This window comes from Coffea arabica, chromosome 5e (genome assembly GCF_036785885.1).
Source record: "Coffea arabica cultivar ET-39 chromosome 5e, Coffea Arabica ET-39 HiFi, whole genome shotgun sequence".
Lineage (NCBI taxonomy): Eukaryota > Viridiplantae > Streptophyta > Magnoliopsida > Gentianales > Rubiaceae > Coffea > Coffea arabica.
In genome coordinates this window covers 9,283,699-9,301,651 of record NC_092318.1, presented here as the reverse complement: position 1 = coordinate 9,301,651, position 17,953 = coordinate 9,283,699, and the positions used below count along the sequence as shown (strand labels likewise).

The following is a 17,953-nucleotide window of genomic DNA, read 5'->3' as shown; positions in this document are numbered from 1 at the left end:
AGTCTCCTCTGAATTCTCCCTTTAACCTCTTTAGGTCCCTCTTTCCCCTCTCCCTAGCAGTCTCCTCCCCTCTTCCTCCTTCCCCTCCCTTTGATTTTTTTGGATCCCCCTTTCCGTAACATAGAGTAAGAGCAAATATAGAATAAAATATATAACGTGCCAAAAAAAAAAAAAGAATACTAGTGATCAAAACCATAGATTGGGTCTCTCCTTATTTCCCTTCCCCCCAGGTCAAAACCAAAGATTCAACAAAAATTTATTTAAACAACCACACAAATTTGGAGAACAAGCTCATATATGAATCAATCTAGTAATTATCCAAGAACAAGTTATGTCTCCATACCATTGCCGCCGCCAACTCTGTTGTCAATCGCCACTGCCTCCATTGCTTTTTTCATATTTCCTCGCTATCCCTTTTTCTCTGTTTCAAACACACACCGACAATGATGAACAGGCCTTGTAACAATTTGTTTTTGGGATTTAATAGCCCATGAAATTGGGAAATTACCCTTCTATGAATTGGAATATGATTTTCTATCCATAATCTGATCTACCCATATTGGTTAATGGGTGATTTTCGTTGAGTCCATTTATGATTGAATATGAGCTATTGCATCAGTGTGTGTTTCTAATATTTCAAGGAGTTGTCCGAAGACTTTGGAAGAATTCAGTTTCGATTTAAGCACGTTTTTACCCACATTTTGTGTTTTTTTTTATATCAAGTTTATTGAAATATTGAAACGTTAAGGCTCAAACCTTGAAAAAAAAAAACTTTAAAACTGACATTGGCAATTGGAGCGGGATGCTTCAACTCTGGCGTCTTGTTGGGACAAGTCACGGTTTTAGTGTCCTACTGTATACTGTATACGGGGAAGGATGAAGAAAGATAAGTAGTAACGTACAAATTATGGTTTTAGTACTATTTGATTGCATAAGGGGAAGGAAGAAGAAAGATAACTGGTAACAGATTTTTGATGGGCATTCTCGGAGTTTTGTCATATATTTGCCGTGACATTATAGCCAGTTTGTAAATCAACGTTAGTTGACTGACACAGCCACACAGGGATGTTTTTGTTATGGAGCTTTGAGTTTGAGGGACCTTTTCATAGTTTTGTTAAAAATGAGGGGCTGGTTTGTTATTTGATCAAACCATAGAGGAAGTAAATGTAATTAACCCTAAAATTTTAGGAAAAAGGGGAATAAAAGGGTACAAGGAAAAGGAAAATCGTATCAGGTAAGAGCCAGCAAGGAATACAGAGCACATTACAAGAAACAAAGAACCATATGCAATTATAGATGATCAGAATAGCCAAAAAGCAAGTACAAAAGGAAAAACAGATGGATAAAGGAACGAGACTCCATTAATTGATTAATTCTCACTGACTCTCAAAACAGAATTGATAATAGCAGATTTCATTATTGTAGTAGTAGTTGATATCCAGCTATTGAATTTATGAAAAACAAGGGATCATGTAATCCATTATCACTGTTCAATGCTGACATACTATTCAATCATGGAATGTTATCTAACACATCTTCAAGAAAACGCCTCAAGGAAGAAAAGGATGATCCTCCTTCATTAGGAGCCAACCTGCTCTTCTCTTTCATTTCCTTCACCTTCTCTCTGATTTCATTCTCAGGATCCATGAGATGTTTAATCCCTCTTTCAATCACATCTGCACTCAAAATCTCACTACTCACACCCAGTACGAAATCCCTTTTGAAATCTATTTTGATCTCCACTGCCATTGCCAAGTCTTTCACCATTAGGAATGCATTCTCCTGCTGCTCTGCATAAAGCGGCCAAGTTGCCACTGGCACACCGCACCAAACGCTTTCCAATATTGAGTTCCAACCAGTGTGAGAAACAAAGCCCCCCACAGCAGGATGGGATAGAACTGCCGCCTGTGGTGCCCATCCAATAAGTTTTCCAACAGCTGCAGTTCGCTGCAAGAACCCTTCTGGCATGACTTCATCCAGGTTCTCATACTCACTTGGAAACTCAAATTTTTCTTTAGGTGAAGGCCTTCTCAATGACCAAAGGAATCGATATCCACTGCGCTCGAGTGCATAGGCAATTTCCTTCACTTGGTCACCATCAAAACTACCTCCACTACCAAAGCAAAGGAACACAACAGAACATTCTGGCTGAAGATCTAGCCATTTCATAATCATCTCAGTTTCTTGATTTTGACTATTGCTTCCCTTCAGATTCAATACAGGCCCTACTGCATATACTGGTGGGATGGTTTTATCATTGCTCAAGGCGTGAATCGCATGGGATTCAAACTCAAGGAAAGTGTTAATTATGATTCCCTTGGTCTTCGTGTATCTTTTTGCCTGATCGAGGACCATGTCGACACCTCCATCCTTCTCCAACAATGCAGATGACAAAAGTTTAGCTGGAACAGGATTGATGTAAGTAGGCAAAGCTAATTCAACGTCTGAATTCTCGTAATGGCTCACAGCTTCATTGAGATCATCCCTCAGACTTTGCAACTGGAATAAAACGCCGAGCGTTGCAGCACCACCTGGGTAAAATATATAGGAAGGAACCCCAAATTCATTGGCTACATCAATCAAAGAGGTGCAAAACATGTCTATGACGATCCCACCAAGATGCGACGAAACAGAATTGGATATTTCAGCAAGAACCTCCCTCACACAACTTTTATGGTTGTCGATAAATCGAAAGAAAATCGAAAGAAAAGACGACAATTGAGAAGAAGGCTCTTCTTTCATGAGCTCAAGGTACCTTATGTGCAAATTCGGAGTTTCTAACAACGAATTTGTGTAGCTACTGACTTTTGGATCAAAGGGCAGCTTCATAATCAGGACGGTGATCGATAATCGTTCATCACATTCAACGAGAAGCTTTGCTAGTTCAACACATGATACTAAGTGGCCAATCTCTGGTACAGTAACAAAAACCAGCTCTGCTTTTTTCATTTCTTTCGTTTTCTCTGCTAACGAAAACGGCAGATGGGATGTGCTTATGAGCAAAGTTCGGTGTGGATAGATTTGTGGCTCTGTTGGGCGGAAAATGGGAAACCAGAGGAGTAATAAATGATGGAGGAAAGGGAAATTGAGAAGTAGCGACAAAGGAAGTAAATGGTCGATTAAAAAAGAGAGATCGTCGATTGTGGGGAGAAAATTGGGGACAGAGGAGGAAAGAAAATTTGGAGAGTGGAGACACACTCAAAATTACGTTAAAATTGTATAAATATTATAAGAATTTAAGAGGGCAGTGGAACCCAACGGCCCGTGCCCCCAATGCCCCTACCTTAAATCCGTCCCTGGTTATTATCACAATTTTAAGAGGAATTAGACCCCGCCTTCAAGCCTCTCAAACCCCTAGTTTTGACTTTTTAACCAGTATCTCTGTCCAAGCAAGCTTCTCATTTCTTACTCCTATTATTTGTCAAGCATATCAAATAAAAAAAAGGGTGCCTAGTATTTGGCACTCGTTTCAATTAGGCGCCCTTTTCAATGATAAATTGGTTATGTTTTCACATTTCAAATTATGACTAATGCAATGAACAAATGACTTAATTTTTTTCTATGGACAAAACTATGTAAAACCAACTAAGGGCCTGTTTGGAACCCCAAGTTTTTAGAAAGTTTGTATAATACTAGTTTTTTAACAACTTTTGCTACAGGAACCCCAAAAAACTTATCAAAGTTTTAAACCTACATACCTCAAAAATTTTTTGAACAAAAAATCTAATACACAAAAAAATTTGTTCCAACCCACCACTCCAACCACCACCTCAACCATCTCTCCTGGTGCCGCCGGTCACCTCAAAAAAAAAAATTTTTTCTGACCCTCTCCCTCACCCCCTCCCCTCCCCTCCCCCTTCCCCTCTCCCTCCCGCGCCACCCTCCCCCTCCCCCTTTGCGGTCTGGTCGTAGATCGCAGCTAAGGGAGGGAGAGAGTGGCGGGGAAGGGAGAGGGGAAGAGGGGAGGAGAGGAGAGGGGGAGAGAAAAAACTAAACTAAAAATAAAAATCCATTGCGATCATCTTCCTCTGGCGTCGGAGTGCGAGAGGGAAGGGAGAGGAGAGGGAGAGAGGGAGAGGGAGGAGGGGAAGAGAAAGGGCCAGAAAATTTTCCCATGGCATGAGTCGGGCGACTAGATTCATGGCTGGAGGGAGGGGGCAGGGTGACGGGAAAGGGGGAGGAGAGTGGGGAGAGAAAAAGCAAAAGAAAAAATCCATGGCTGCTGATGGCGACGGGGATGGGGGAGGAGAGGGAGAGAGGGAGAGGGAGAAGAGGGGGAGAGAAAAAGAAGGAAAAAAAATTTCCATGGCTGCTGGTTTTTGCCGGTCAGAGGCAGAGGTGCCGGGGGAAGGGAAAGGGAGAGGAAAGAAAAGAAGAAAGAAAGAAAAAGAAAAAGAAAAATAAAGAAAAAAGTTTTTCATCCTAAAAATTTTTCTTACAACTTCTACAGTAATCTATAGTAAAGTTTTAGACAAACACCCAAAAAACTCACCTTCCAAACAAGCCCTTGTAAAGGTAGCAGAGTCAATGATGTAGGCACTGGATCCCAAATAACTAACATGAAGGTAAGTAATGTTTCTACAATTTTAGAAGACAATATGAAATGGTCAAAACCTCGATGGCAGTTTCTAAAATTATCCCAATAATATAAGGAAAAGGGAATATTGACCCAAAAAAATCCCTTCCAAGTTGTGGCTTATATCACATGAAATACTTGTGTCACGGTTGCATAACATACTTGTATCACCGTCCAATAGGCCCCGATTGTATCTCAACTTCTAGCAGAACTGGCTATGCTCTAATTTCTGCAGTTTCATGGAAAATTTGAGGTTAATTAATTACACTTTGCCCCTCTAAATTGGGTCTTAGAAACAGTTTGCCCTCCAACTACTTTAAATATGTACACTTCAGCACCTACTATGATCAATCAAAGAATAGAGATAATCTTTTGTTTAGAAATTTCAATGATAATAACATTAAAGGCCACCGACAAAGGCTGTATGAACAATGTGTTACCCTTTACATGAGTACATAAAGTACTTACTAGGTGGAGAAATAACATGCTGATGTGACATGTATGCAAAGCGCCTCTCTCTCTAAATTATCAAGTTAGGTGGATGCAGCAATATACGATCAGAAGATGCTGGGAGAAAAGTCTTGAATATTCGCATATGACCAAACCATGTTAAGCTATGTTTTCTCTTTTTTCAGATGCCGTTTCAATACGCAAACCTACCTTTATCTAAAATATATAAAAGGGGGAAGGGGGAATAGCTACAGTACAACTATGGGTCGGTTTCGATGGTAATTTTGATGACTTCGTGGGGTGTCTTGGTCTTTCCACCATACGTGACCTGCAATGTGTTCTTGCCTCTTCCGTTCTTCTATTATTGAGTTTGTCTGGACAACTTGCTTTTGGAATAAAAATTTCAGATTTTGTTTTGCTTGCATTATACACACAATTTTCAATCACCTTTTTATTTTACATACATCACATCATAAAAAGTGATATAATAACTAGATCAAATAAATCATCCAAATAAATTCTTATCCAAACAAACTCACCGCTTCTGTTATTACAATCACAAATCAGATATGTTGGATATTATAATGGCCTACAAAGATATTGCGCTTTAATGGCCCTGCACCATCCCTGCTTTAGTTGTCGTCTGCCTTCAGCCTTTCCTCTGTCCGTGTTCCCATCGTTGTGCAGCACTAGAAAGATATATAAAATGGAATATATTTACCTTATTATACTTGTACAACCTTTACTTTGCTATTCCTGCCCTTATAGTTTATTTTCATAACATAAGTTCAATGTGCCTTTTAAAGTGTTTACCCTTATGGTACATTTGTCCATGTGTGGGTTCCACGTACTTTGTGCTCAAGTGTCTGCCTTTGTGCAACAATTTGAATTGGTCATTTCTTACACAGAGTTTCAGGTTGCTCATTAATTATTGATAGTAATTGTTTATCCTACTCATTTTTAATTAGTTATATTTTAGATATTTGTCATTTTTCAACCCACTACGCATTTTTTTCCTTCCTTACAAATTATCAAGGTTCTATATGTGTCGTTTTTCAACCCACTATACATTTTTATCCATTCTTACCAGTTATCAAGGTAATTTCTTTATCTCAGACCTATTATCATACCGTCTGATTTTTTTCCCTTCATGCTTTTTGTCCCTCGTTGCTTTTAGTATTTGTCTATCACGGGTCACGGTCGCATCGCGGTCTCGATTATTCCATATTCGTTGTGGCATATCGGTTGAATATCGGGTGATACACACATTATAGCACATGAAAGTTTCCAAAATTTTTTAAAAAATTACTAAAATTAGAAAAATACCAAAAAAGACATAATTTAAAAAATATCTGAGTTAACTAGAATATATCGACCGGTATCATGCATCACAAATTCGAATAGACCAATAACGATCGAGTCAGAGCGAGTCATCATGGACATAATAATATTCACAATTCGGGGATCGGTATCGTATCTATCCTCTCCGTTCCGGTTACGACTAGGCTGATACGTATCGGTATTGGCCGATATTGCGAACCATGTCAACTAGTAACACCTTCTTGCAACACAGCCGAATCATCTGTATTCAGTTTAGCAAACTCAGGAGACGGAAATTGCCACTTAACCATTTTAGAGAGCACCCGTGGCCGATGATATGTCAATGCAGTAATGACATCTCTCCAATTAGCATGCCAATGACACGTTTTAATGGAACCACCACATCTTGAACCACCAAATGAAAAATCTGCACGACAACAATCCTCCTACTAAAACCGTACCACCTTCTCAAGCATGGCAGGTATCTTGATTGGCTCCATCTATAAGAGTAAACTGTGCTTTAACTGCAATCAAAAAGTGAAAGGCAGTATGCAGTAAGTACCAATTATTGCAAATAGAACAGCCCGCACCACAACTAGGTGTGAGTAAATGCTGCAAAAGACATACTCTGCTCTCAATGCCGCAGTAAAATTGTCACAATTTGGTCCCATCATTTTTGGTTTAGCACTATAATACTCCCTAAACTTTTACCAATTCCGAAGTTTAATTAATAAGTTTAGCTATTCACTGTTACTATTAACTGAATTGTAAGTCTACATTGCCCTTGCTAGTCCATTTCACAGTCACGGATTGTATTTGACCTACAAAGTACCACGTAGAAGATTAGAATAGCAAAAGAAAGGGTGAAAGGGAAAACAGAAGAAAGCCTAACAAGCAAAAACAGAAAAAAGCACTGATTTTCAGAGTGAAATTGGTTATAGCAGAGTTAATGGATATTAGTAATGGTTGATCTTCAGCTATGGATTTAAGAAAAAGAAACAATTATGGAATACTATCTATTACATCTTCAAGAAACAACTTCAAGGAAGCATAGGATGATCCTCCTCCATTTAGAGTCAACCTGCTCTTTTCTTTGATTTCCTTTACCTTGTCTCTGATTTCATTCTCAGGATCCATCAGATGTTTAATCCCTCTTTCAATCACATCTGCACTCAAAATCTCACTACTCACACCCAGTACGAAATCCCTTTTGAAATCTATTTTGATCTCCACTGCAGTTGCCAAGTCCTTCACCATTAAGAACGCATTCATCTGCTGCTCAGCATAAAGTGGCCATGTTGCCACTGGCACACCGCACCAAACACTTTCCAATATTGAGTTCCAGCCACAATGAGAAACAAAGCCTCCCACAGCAGGATGGGATAGAACTGCTGCCTGTGGTGCCCATCCAATAACTTTTCCAACCACAGCAGTTCGCTGCAAGAACCCTTTTGGCAAGACTTCATCCAGGTTCTCATACTTACTTGGAAACTCAAAATTTTCTTTAGGTGAAGGCCTTCTCAATGACCAGAGGAATCGATATCCACTGCGCTCGAGTGCATAGGCAATTTCCTTCACTTGGTCACCATCAAAACTACCTCCACTACCAAAGCAAAGGAACACAACAGAACATTCTGGCTGAAGATCGAGCCATTTCATAATCATCTCAGTTTCTTGATTTTGACTATTGCTTCCCTTCAGATTCAATACAGGCCCTACTGCATATACTGGTGGGATGGTTTTATCATTGCTCAAGGCCTGAATCGCATGGGATTCTAGCTCAAGGAAAGTGTTAACTATGATTCCCTTGGTCTCCTTGAATCTTCTGACCTGATCGAGGAGCATGTCGCCACCTCCATCCTTGTCAAAAAATGCAGGTGACAAAAGTTTAGCTGGAACAGGATTGATGTAAGTAGGCAAAGCTAATTCATCGTCTGAATTCTCGTAATGGCTCACATCTTCATTGAGATCATCTCTCAGACTTTGCAACTGGAATAAAAGACCAAGCGGTGCAGCACCGCCTGGGCAAAATATATAGGAAGGAACCCCAAATTCATTGGCTACATCAATCAAAGAGGTGCAAAACATGTCTATGACGATCCCACCAAGATGCGACGAAACACAATTGGATATTTCAGCAAGAACATCCCTCACACAACTTTTATAGTTGTGGATATATCGAAACAGAATCGAAAGAGAAGATGACAATTGAGAAGAAGGCTCTTCTTTCATGAGCTCAAGATACCTTATGTGCAAATTCGGAGTTTCTAACGACGAATTTGTGTAGCTACTGACTTTTGGATCAAAGGGCAGCTTCATAATTAGGAGCTACTGACTTTTGGATCAAAGGGCAGCTTCATAATTAGGACGGTGATCGATAATCGTTCATCACATTCAATGAGAAGCTTTGCTAGTTCAACACATGACACCAAGTGGCCAATCGCCGGCATAGTAACGAAAACCAGCTCTGCTTTTTTCATTTCTTTCACTTTCTTTGTTGACTTTGGCCAGTTGATTGAAGATGGGAATCCAACCTTCATCTTTCTGGTTTCTACCTAGCTTGCAGCGCACGCCACGTGTATCTTATCTGTTTACATTAAAAGCATATGTGACGCCTTTCACACTAGTGAATCGAGTAGAAATCAAAACTACCATGTTTCCAGGATTTTTACTTGATAAATGTAAATGTACTATCAATAAATTGCTTTGTAACGTTGAATTGTGAAATTTTATTATCATTAATCAAGCTAATCATTAAACTCAATATAAAGTAGTTTCTTTTTTGTTTTGACATTTAATTATCTTTATTTAAAGTTAAATGCACTTAATTCTCCTCAATTTTAGAACAAGAGTACTCTTACTTTATAATGAGTTCAAGGATGCGAAGTAACATTTTGTGAGTTTTATATCTGTTTATAACTTTTCAAAGTTACAACGTCCTTCATGTTACTACAATCCTATTCTGGGATAGCAATGGGGTGGGTTTGGAATGGGAGAAGTGCCATCCACTAATCAGCTTTCAAAAAGTCCCGGCCCCCTCCCCATCCCCAGTATCTCTGGCCCCTGCACCCTACTACCTCTGGGGTACCCCCTTCCTACGCCTCTAGCATTTTTATATTTTTTGCTTGATTTTAATTTTTTATATATGTAATACACTAATAATGAACTTGCTAATAATTGTTTTACATTTATCCAATGTGAAACAAAGTTTAAAAATTATTTTGATCTCGTGAATCTATTTATGTATATCTGATTTTATATAAAATCAATCAATTATCGTACTTTTTTTTAATAGATCTAAAAACAACATCAAAATAGAAAATATAATCTAACGTAACAAAATCATTGGTTAATCACGATAAATTAACAATAAATATTAAATTAATTTATTACAAGAAAACATCCTGTTATTAATATTAATATTACATACATAGAGTTTTATTATATTGTATATTTTTACGTTCTACATATATAAATATATAATATTAAATTATTAGCGGCAAACGGGATAGGGGTATTTTTCCCTCCCTCCCACCCCATTTAAAGCGGTAGGGAAAAGATCTCCCTCGACCTTGTTGATCATGAATATCCGCCTTGTTGTCATCTTGAATCCTATTCTTAAATTTATAAAATCACAATTAACAATTGCCGAGAACCACTAGTGATGCAATGGATCAGTAGTTGTTAGTATCAATTATTGGAGACTAGTTATAGGTTAAAGAGGGATAATGTAATTATTCTCTTCATAGCAGTTAAAATTGATTCAGAGAAAGCTTATGATCGTCTAAGTTGGCATTTTTTGAAGGAAACCTTGGAGATGGTGAACTTCCCTACGGGCCTTGTTTCTCTAATCATGAGTTGTGTGCAGGCATCAAGCATGGAAGTTTTATGGAATGGAGAACGAATTGCACCTTTCACACCAACAAGAGGGCTCCGTTAAGGGGACCCCCTCTCACCATATATGTTTGTCCTCTATATGGAACGATTGGGGCACCTGATCAGTAGTGAGGTTATGCGGGGGGTTTGGAAACCTATCAAGACGTCCAGAAGAGGTCCAGCAATATCCCATCTCTTTTTCGCGGATGATCTGATACTTTTCACTGAAGCAAGCTTACAACAAGCTAGAGTGTTACGAGGGGTATTGGAAAGATTTTGTGCCTCGTCAGGACAAAACGTAAGCATTGAAAAATCACGACTTTCTTGCTCAAAGAACGTACATAGGGATTTGGCAGAACAAATCAGCGTTAGAACAGGAGTAGGCTTAACAGATAATCTAGGGAAATACCTTGGAATGCCGCTACTACACTCTAAGGTAAACCGAAGCACATATAGTGAAATCTTGGAAAAGGTTCATACGAGGTTGCAAGATTGGAAGAGCAGGTGCCTCTCATATGCAGGCCGAGCTCTCTTGGTGAAGTCGGTTATATCCTCCATACCGATATACGCTATGCAAACTTCGTTGTTACCGGCTACAATTATTGCCGACATTGAGAAGAGAAATAGGAATTTCATTTGGGGAGAAGGTGAGAAAAGGAGAATGCATCTGATCAATTGGAATACTATTACACAACCTAAGGATAGAGGGGGGTTGGGAGTTCGAGAATTGAAGAGAGTTAATAGAGCCATGCTTGCAAAAACATGTTGGAGGCTTTTAAAACAACCAGACGTTATATGGGCCAAAGTACTGAGGGGGAAGTATGGCGTCTGCAGCGAAGATGAGCTCCCGCTCAAAGGTAGAAGTATACAATCATATACCTGGCGGAGTGTGGCGACCCTACTTTCCCCTAAGGCGAACCAGAGGGTTGGCGGGCCGTCTGCCTAGCTCTCACCAGGACTCACACAAGCAAACTATCCAAATCCTTCCGAAGAATAACCTAAACTATTACAACACCGATTCCTTCCAAATAGGCTGATAACTAAAACCACATTAACTTCAGAGATAACAGCATTTTTAAGATAGCCAATCGTCGACTCTTAAATACCTTACGCGTTACGAACCAGGCAACAAAAGCATACAATCCAAATACATTAGTACAATCCAAATAACAATTCCAGGGTTTACACTTTTCCAGCTTCAAGTGACAACCCAAAACAAAAGATACATAGTCGATTCAACACAACAGTTACAAAAGCTAAAAGCAGACCTCAAATCTCTCGAATGCCAAAACCTGTTAAGCAAAACAAATATTGGGTGGTGAGCTAAAGCTCAGTGGTGCCCCAACCATGCAATCATATAAAACAATAGCGAGTATTAACTTCAATTAAAGTAAACAATTAGGAAAGCGTTTAACAGCATAAGGTAGGATACAGGGGCTCTCAGGAGCCATTTCTCCACGAGCTTGATCAAAATTTTCCGTAGTCGACCCTCCGTCAACTTTCACTACCTAAGGTCTATGTAGATCTTCTTATTTTTCTTAACTCCGACCACCAATCATACCCCTTTACCGGGCCCGCACGGCAAACACGAGAGTGGTAATACTCGAGTATACCTTAGGGACTGGTCGAGGAATTCATCCAACGACGTTGCGTCCAACAAGAGTTTAGGGACTGGTCGAGGAATTCATCCAACGACGTTGCGTCCAACAAGAGATTAGGGACTAGTCGAGGAATTCATCCAACGACGTTACGTCCAACAAGAGATTATCAGGTTAGGGTAAGAGTCCTTTCCACCCTTAAGGTGTAGTACACTCCCTTGCCTAGTGATTAACAAGTGCAAGCAAGTATTCATGAAAACATTTCAAGCAAGCCACCACTCGAATGGCTAGTGTAATAAAGTACACACTGCTCACTTCGATGGTTTAGAAACCATTTTTTTTTTCCAAATATCACATATCAAGTCAAAAAAGCGCTTTAATCAAGTAAGCATAGAACAAGCAGGGACACTCACCTAGGAGTGAAGCTCAAAAGTCAAGCTGGGATTCAAAATCCACGTCCTCGCTAAACCCTAGAAAACCAAGTTTTAAAACTATAAGTTTTACTATACAAGTTCTTGGTTTACGTATATAAAAAAAATATCTAGTATATGACTAGTTTATTTTCTCGAAATAAATCGACAATCCACTTAAAGTTAAAACTAGAAAAAGTAGTAAAATATTTCGTATAGTTTCCTTAAAAATACTTTTCTTTCTAGAGGTGCAACTAAATCTAATTTACTTGAAGTAAGTTTTCTTGCCGAGCAGGTTTCTACGCTTTTTAGTTAAAATTATTAAAATCTCGTGTTTTTTACAATTTCCCTCTAGAACAACTAGCCAGGGACAATTTTTAAGAAAAGAAAAGAAAAGAAAATAATACTTAGGGTTTTAAAAACTAGTGCAATTATTTTCTAGAAATAATAAGGCTAGTTTAAGCCAAAGAAAGAAATAACTAGTCTACAAGGTTTTAAAAATTCTCGACACTTGAATTTCTAACATTATCGTGCTACACTAACTTTTGTAGTTCAATACTAGGCAAAATATATTCACGTAGCTTGATTTAAAAATACTCAAGTTCATAGGATCAAAACGGACTTCATGATTCCGATTCACATGCACATTATTTCTCAGATTTGCCAATATAGTAAAATCACAATTCAACCAGCAATTTCACTAGGGTTTCGTCAATCATTAGCCCTAGGTTTCAACAGATTCATTCCAAACAAAATTCAACAAAGGAAGTCCAAGGTATTAAAACAATTCCAAATCTCAAACCATGGACCTTCCAAGTACCTTTCAACCAACCACTTGAACAAATTCACCAAAATTTAAATTCTTGCAAAAACTACTCAAATGGCCAAAAGCTTAATCAATCATTAGCTCTTGGCATCAAACAAATATGTCTTACAACAAGTCAACTAGAAGTTTAACTCAAACATAGAAGAAAGTCACGGTTAGCTTACTCACAAATACACTTAGGAACTCAGATTTTCTTTTCTTGTTTCGATAGTCAAGAAAATTCCAGCAAATTTCAATCCAAGATGTCCAACTTTTACTTACTAGAAACACTAAACGTATAGCTTATAATCTGTCCAAACCAAGCTAAAGTAAATAATACACAAATCCAGCAAATAAACTCACCTATAGTCCCAACCAATTTGGCCAGCAACCTTAAACAATATCCAGCAATATAACAGTTTAATTATAGAGCTTTGTCCATAATTTCCTTCAAGTTTTACTTCAACTCAACATGCAAAAGATGATTAGTAAACCACAAACTAGTCTTAAACATCCAATACAAGAATCTTAGCTAAAATTCGAAGGAAAACTAGTCAAGTGCTCCACTCCTTTCTCTCGGCCATGCTGGAAAATACTTTCCTTTCAATAATCAGCGAAATACACATTTTCCTCCAATAATCACTTCGGATCATGTTCAAATCTTTCATGCATGTCCAACCCAAGTTAATATGCAATACATATTACAGTTTAACATAGGAATTCAAGGCCAAAATTCATAAAAATAGTTGGGAACTTCACCATTCCTTCATTCGGACAATCCTGGGAAAAATTTTCCAGCAAAACTCCTCCCATGGCTTCTCCCAAAAATTCCAACTTTTCCCTTAGTTTCTTCAGCTAAACTTCACTTAACACATAAAGCTAATAAATTACATGCATTACCAAACATAAATTTCCATTTACTGGAATCACAAGCGGCAAAACAAACATGCAAGCTCTCGGTTCCTCATCTTTGGCCAGCTCTCATATTTTTTTCGTTATCAAAAATTCCCTTCAGCCAAATATTATTATTCATGGCTAAAAACCAACATGCAGCCCGTAAATCAGCTACATGCATGACCGAAAATATACAGCTATCTATTAGATTTGATTCACAACCAAGCTCTGCAACATCAAAATCACTATCCCACCAGAAATTTCATACAATCCTACTCGATTAGCCTGCATGCAACCAGATTTTGTATTTCTACAACTTTCTTGCTTAATCAAGGTTGGTTAACCTCATGCAAAGCTTGATCATCCAGTTTTTAGTTAGCTAAACACACATTTAAACTCAGATTACCACAAATTAACAAACTAAAGCTGCAATTCCATCTCAAACTGTCGGCAGCATCAATTTCAGTCAAAATCAGATTTCCTGTGACTTAATTTATCATCCAACCGCACCACCCTCACACGCATGCCCCTAAATAGCTTCATCAACCTAAAATCAACTAGTTTAAGTCTAGAAATTACCTCAGCTTGGAGCTCAACACACACGACTAGCGGCTGAAAATTTTCCTCTCCTCTCGGCCTTGCTCACGCACGCGAGAATGGTTGGTCTGAGTTCAGTAGTTGCAGCTGTGGTGGTTGTGGTTGAATCAAGCACGGCTGGTTGAGGGTGAAGAGTGCAGTGGCAGCTCTCGGTGGTGATGGAGGAAGTAATGAAGCTCGCACGGCTATCTCTTGCTCTCACCCTCTTCTCGGACAGCTCAAGGTTTTCAACTCGCACAGCTCTCTCTCTGGTTTCCTCTTGTCGATGATACCAAGGCAGGAAATGGAGTGAAATGGAATGGTGTCGTGGGTGTTGGAGTTGCTGAAATGGAGGGATAAGTCGCGGATAAAGGAGATGGAGTGTGTGAGTGGAGAATGTAATGCCATCCGGCAGCAAAAGGAAATGGACGTGTGGAATAAATAAAATGGAAGTGGTGTGGTGATTAGTAGTTGATATAGTTGTGTGTGATAATGGAGAAAGGAACCGGCACTATGGTTAGTGGAAGGGTGGAGTAAATAAAGAACAAATGGAACCGGCTTGCTGGAATTGTTTGAAATTGGAGATTGTTCTAGGATGTTCCGTGGCTGCATGGTGGATTCGAAATGGAGGAAAGGCTAGTTTGGTCTTTTAACATTTTATTCGACCTTCCACTTAAGTCCTCATTCGTAAACTATTTCTAAAATTTTACCCCAAATGAAATTCGATAGCCTACTAGTGTACTAATCTCGCAAAAATTAAATTATCGAGATTCAACGTCCTAAGTGTAATTATAAAGGTTTTAACCTAAAAACTATTTCGTCTTAATTCTAGGTTCCCGTTAACACTTAACGTTATTAGCACTTTAAATTAGCTATCGAAATTCAAAGAATCAAAACCAAAGAAATAAAATAACCTACTTCAAGAAATATTAATTTAACTAGGCAAAATTCAAACAATTTAATATTTTGCACGAGTAACTTATTTGTAACTTTAAAAATTATTTTTACATACTTATTTAAGAACCAACAATAATAAAAGTTATTAAGAGTCTAAAATGCAAGTGCAAGATATATCTATATATGAATATATATATTTTTTCTTTCAAGGTTCTCACATCCTCCCCCCCTTAAATGAATTTCGTCCTCGAAATTTAATTTTTTTTTCCGACTAAATCAAATGACTCCATCATGTAGTTCAAAACTCGAGTACAAAGATATATTTTCTATAAAAGATTTCACTTACCAAATTGTCGTACTCAAATTGTCCAAAATTATTTACTAGTATTCGATTTTCAAAATTAACAATTTTAGAAATGATCTAGCTTCTTTTGTCCCAAAACGGCCAACCGAAGGTCTTTTTCGTTCGAGGAAAGCTTTTCACGTACCTTTCGTAACCAAACTAATAATAGGATATCAATTACACATTTGGAAAAATTGTGGTATATATATATATATATATATATATATATATATATATATATATATATATATATATATATATATATATATATATAAATAAAATGGCTATTCAAATGGAAGACAAGAAGAAAAGAGATTGGTTCTGATCTTGATAGTCAAAATTTCTAAATGCATTCGACTTTTGGTAAGAAGTTTAATATTTGTTGTTTGAACGTTTGATCAAGAAAAATCATTTAACCCCACAAATCATTTTTGAGAATAAAATGCTTTTGAGAACATAAGCAGACATGCAGGTTCGTATTTACTTAAATTTCGGTCCAACGCCTCTACTCTTCACACCTAATCTGAGAATTAGCTTTTATGCCTCATAAAACTTAACTATTTACTCTGCAATCTGTAGACACCAAATTTTGAATAATTTTATGTGGCATCTATTTCATGATTTTCATTTTAGATTGTTTGCATTCGTTGTTTACTTTTAAGTTTTAATTTTTAATTTTTAGTTTTAGCTTTTAAGTTTAAAATTAGCGTAGAGTTTTTAGAAAAAAGAAAAGGAAAACATCAAAAATATGTTGTAGTCATTTTGTTTTTATGCTTTCTTGAAAAGAAAAATTCAAAAAATATAGGCTTTAGTTGGATTGGAAAAATGAAAAAAGAGAAAAAGGAAAAAGGAAAATTTGTTCACAAAAATATGTTTACTTCTTTAAATTCAATCTTTGGGCACTTTAGTTATTTTTATTAAGTTATTTTGAAAAAAGGGGAAAAAAAAAGGAAAAATGAAGAAAAATTGAAAAATGGACATTTTTGTTGTTTTTATTTATTTAGTTTGTTTTTTTATTTATTTGTTTTCATTCTTATTATCATTACATGGTTTTTGTCATTTTGTTATTATTATTATTATTATTTATATTATGTATTTATTAAAAAAAAAAATATATATATATATATATATTTTGTCGCGGCATGCACGCTGCAATTTTTTGCAGCGTGCAAAGGACATTCGTAGGAGACAATTGGAGGGCTGGATTTCATAGGGGTAACAAGCCCTCATCCTCATCGTTGAGATGAGGGTTTTAGGAGATTTGGAAGTGGATATAAAAGAGAAAAAGAGCTACAGCCGCAGGGGGGGCTGACGGGGGAAGAAGGAAACAAAAAAAGAGTGAAGAGAAAGGTGACGGGGGAAATCTGGAAGACAGAAAACAGAAAAGGGAAAAAGGAAAAAGCCGAGAGAAAAGTTGGGGATTGGCGGCTCAAGAACAATCGGGGCTGAGGTCTAAGAGAGAACCGAGAGGATTAGGGAGGAGACGACTGAAAATCAGGAGAGGAGCGACGGGAGAGAGAGAGGGAGAGAGAGCTTGAAGCCCGAGACAGAGATAAAGCCAAGGAGGGACGCTGCCATAGTCTTCATCGAACTTGTCATCAGCCGCATACTTTCATCGACGGAAAAGGCGAGAGCAGGAGGCTTCAAGAAGAGTTTCTGGTCTGAACAACACTTGATTTTGTCCTGATCGCTTCAAATCGTGGTTTTCGAAAGGCTGAAGGTAATGTTCTACCTTGTTCATAAACCCACTAGAATTATGATGCTGGTTTTTGCTTGGCTTCCTCCTTGTACGCCTGAGTTGCAGAAGTTGCGGGCCGTAAATCCATTTTTTGCTTGCCTCTGTTTCCAAGATCTTGTAGGAAAGCTGAATCTTACTCTGTTGTTAAAACTGTGTCAACCTTTTGAACGAATCTGGAAAAATGCAAGCTAACCCATGAAGTGCAGAATTTTTCTTCCTTTTCTAAGTTTCTGTATGCTACTTTTTTGTGCTTAAGTCCGGGGTTTTTTTTTTATGTTGTGAGTTGAAGACAATGCTTGGTAATATGGTTGCGTGGGTCAGGTTCTGTTTGTTTGAAGATTTGTGCATAAAAACCTGCTGCAACAAGCTTCAAGTTAGCTTGTTGCAGCAGCGTGGAATTTTCCTCTTGGTTGCCGAATGCTCTCTGCAATTTTGCTCTAGCATTTATGTGTTTCTCCTTTATGCTTTCC

General features: G+C 37.9%; 2 protein-coding genes and 1 long non-coding RNA gene across 4 annotated transcripts; all 3 read right to left on the bottom strand.

Annotated features, from left to right (window-relative positions):
* Nucleotides 1-1,483: 1,483 nt before the first annotated feature.
* Nucleotides 1,484-2,949, bottom strand: LOC113688458 (anthocyanidin 3-O-glucosyltransferase 2-like). Its single transcript, XM_027206275.2, has one exon. It carries the CDS (start codon nucleotides 2,947-2,949, stop codon nucleotides 1,513-1,515), a length of 1,437 nt encoding a protein of 478 aa, XP_027062076.1. The 3' UTR covers nucleotides 1,484-1,512.
* Nucleotides 2,950-6,340: 3,391 nt separating this feature from the next.
* On the bottom strand, nucleotides 6,341-8,995 carry LOC113743653 (anthocyanidin 3-O-glucosyltransferase 2-like). Of its 2 annotated transcripts, none has more exons than XM_072048395.1 (2): nucleotides 7,454-8,814; nucleotides 6,341-6,870 (listed from the first exon to the last, which is right to left on the bottom strand). In XM_072048395.1, exons 1-2 carry the CDS (start codon nucleotides 8,663-8,665, stop codon nucleotides 6,847-6,849), a joined length of 1,236 nt encoding a protein of 411 aa, XP_071904496.1. In that variant the 5' UTR covers nucleotides 8,666-8,814; the 3' UTR covers nucleotides 6,341-6,846. The 2 variants fall into 2 exon arrangements, with proteins under 2 accessions (XP_071904496.1, XP_027127498.1); XM_027271697.2 differs by lacking the exon at nucleotides 6,341-6,870 and having other exon boundaries at nucleotides 7,250-8,674; nucleotides 8,716-8,995.
* A 2,320-nt stretch (nucleotides 8,996-11,315) lies between these two features.
* Nucleotides 11,316-14,929, bottom strand: LOC140006206 (uncharacterized). Its single transcript, XR_011813839.1, has 3 exons — nucleotides 14,509-14,929; nucleotides 12,234-12,290; nucleotides 11,316-11,514 (listed from the first exon to the last, which is right to left on the bottom strand). It is a non-coding gene; the product is annotated as an uncharacterized lncRNA (long non-coding RNA).
* Nucleotides 14,930-17,953: the final 3,024 nt, after the last annotated feature.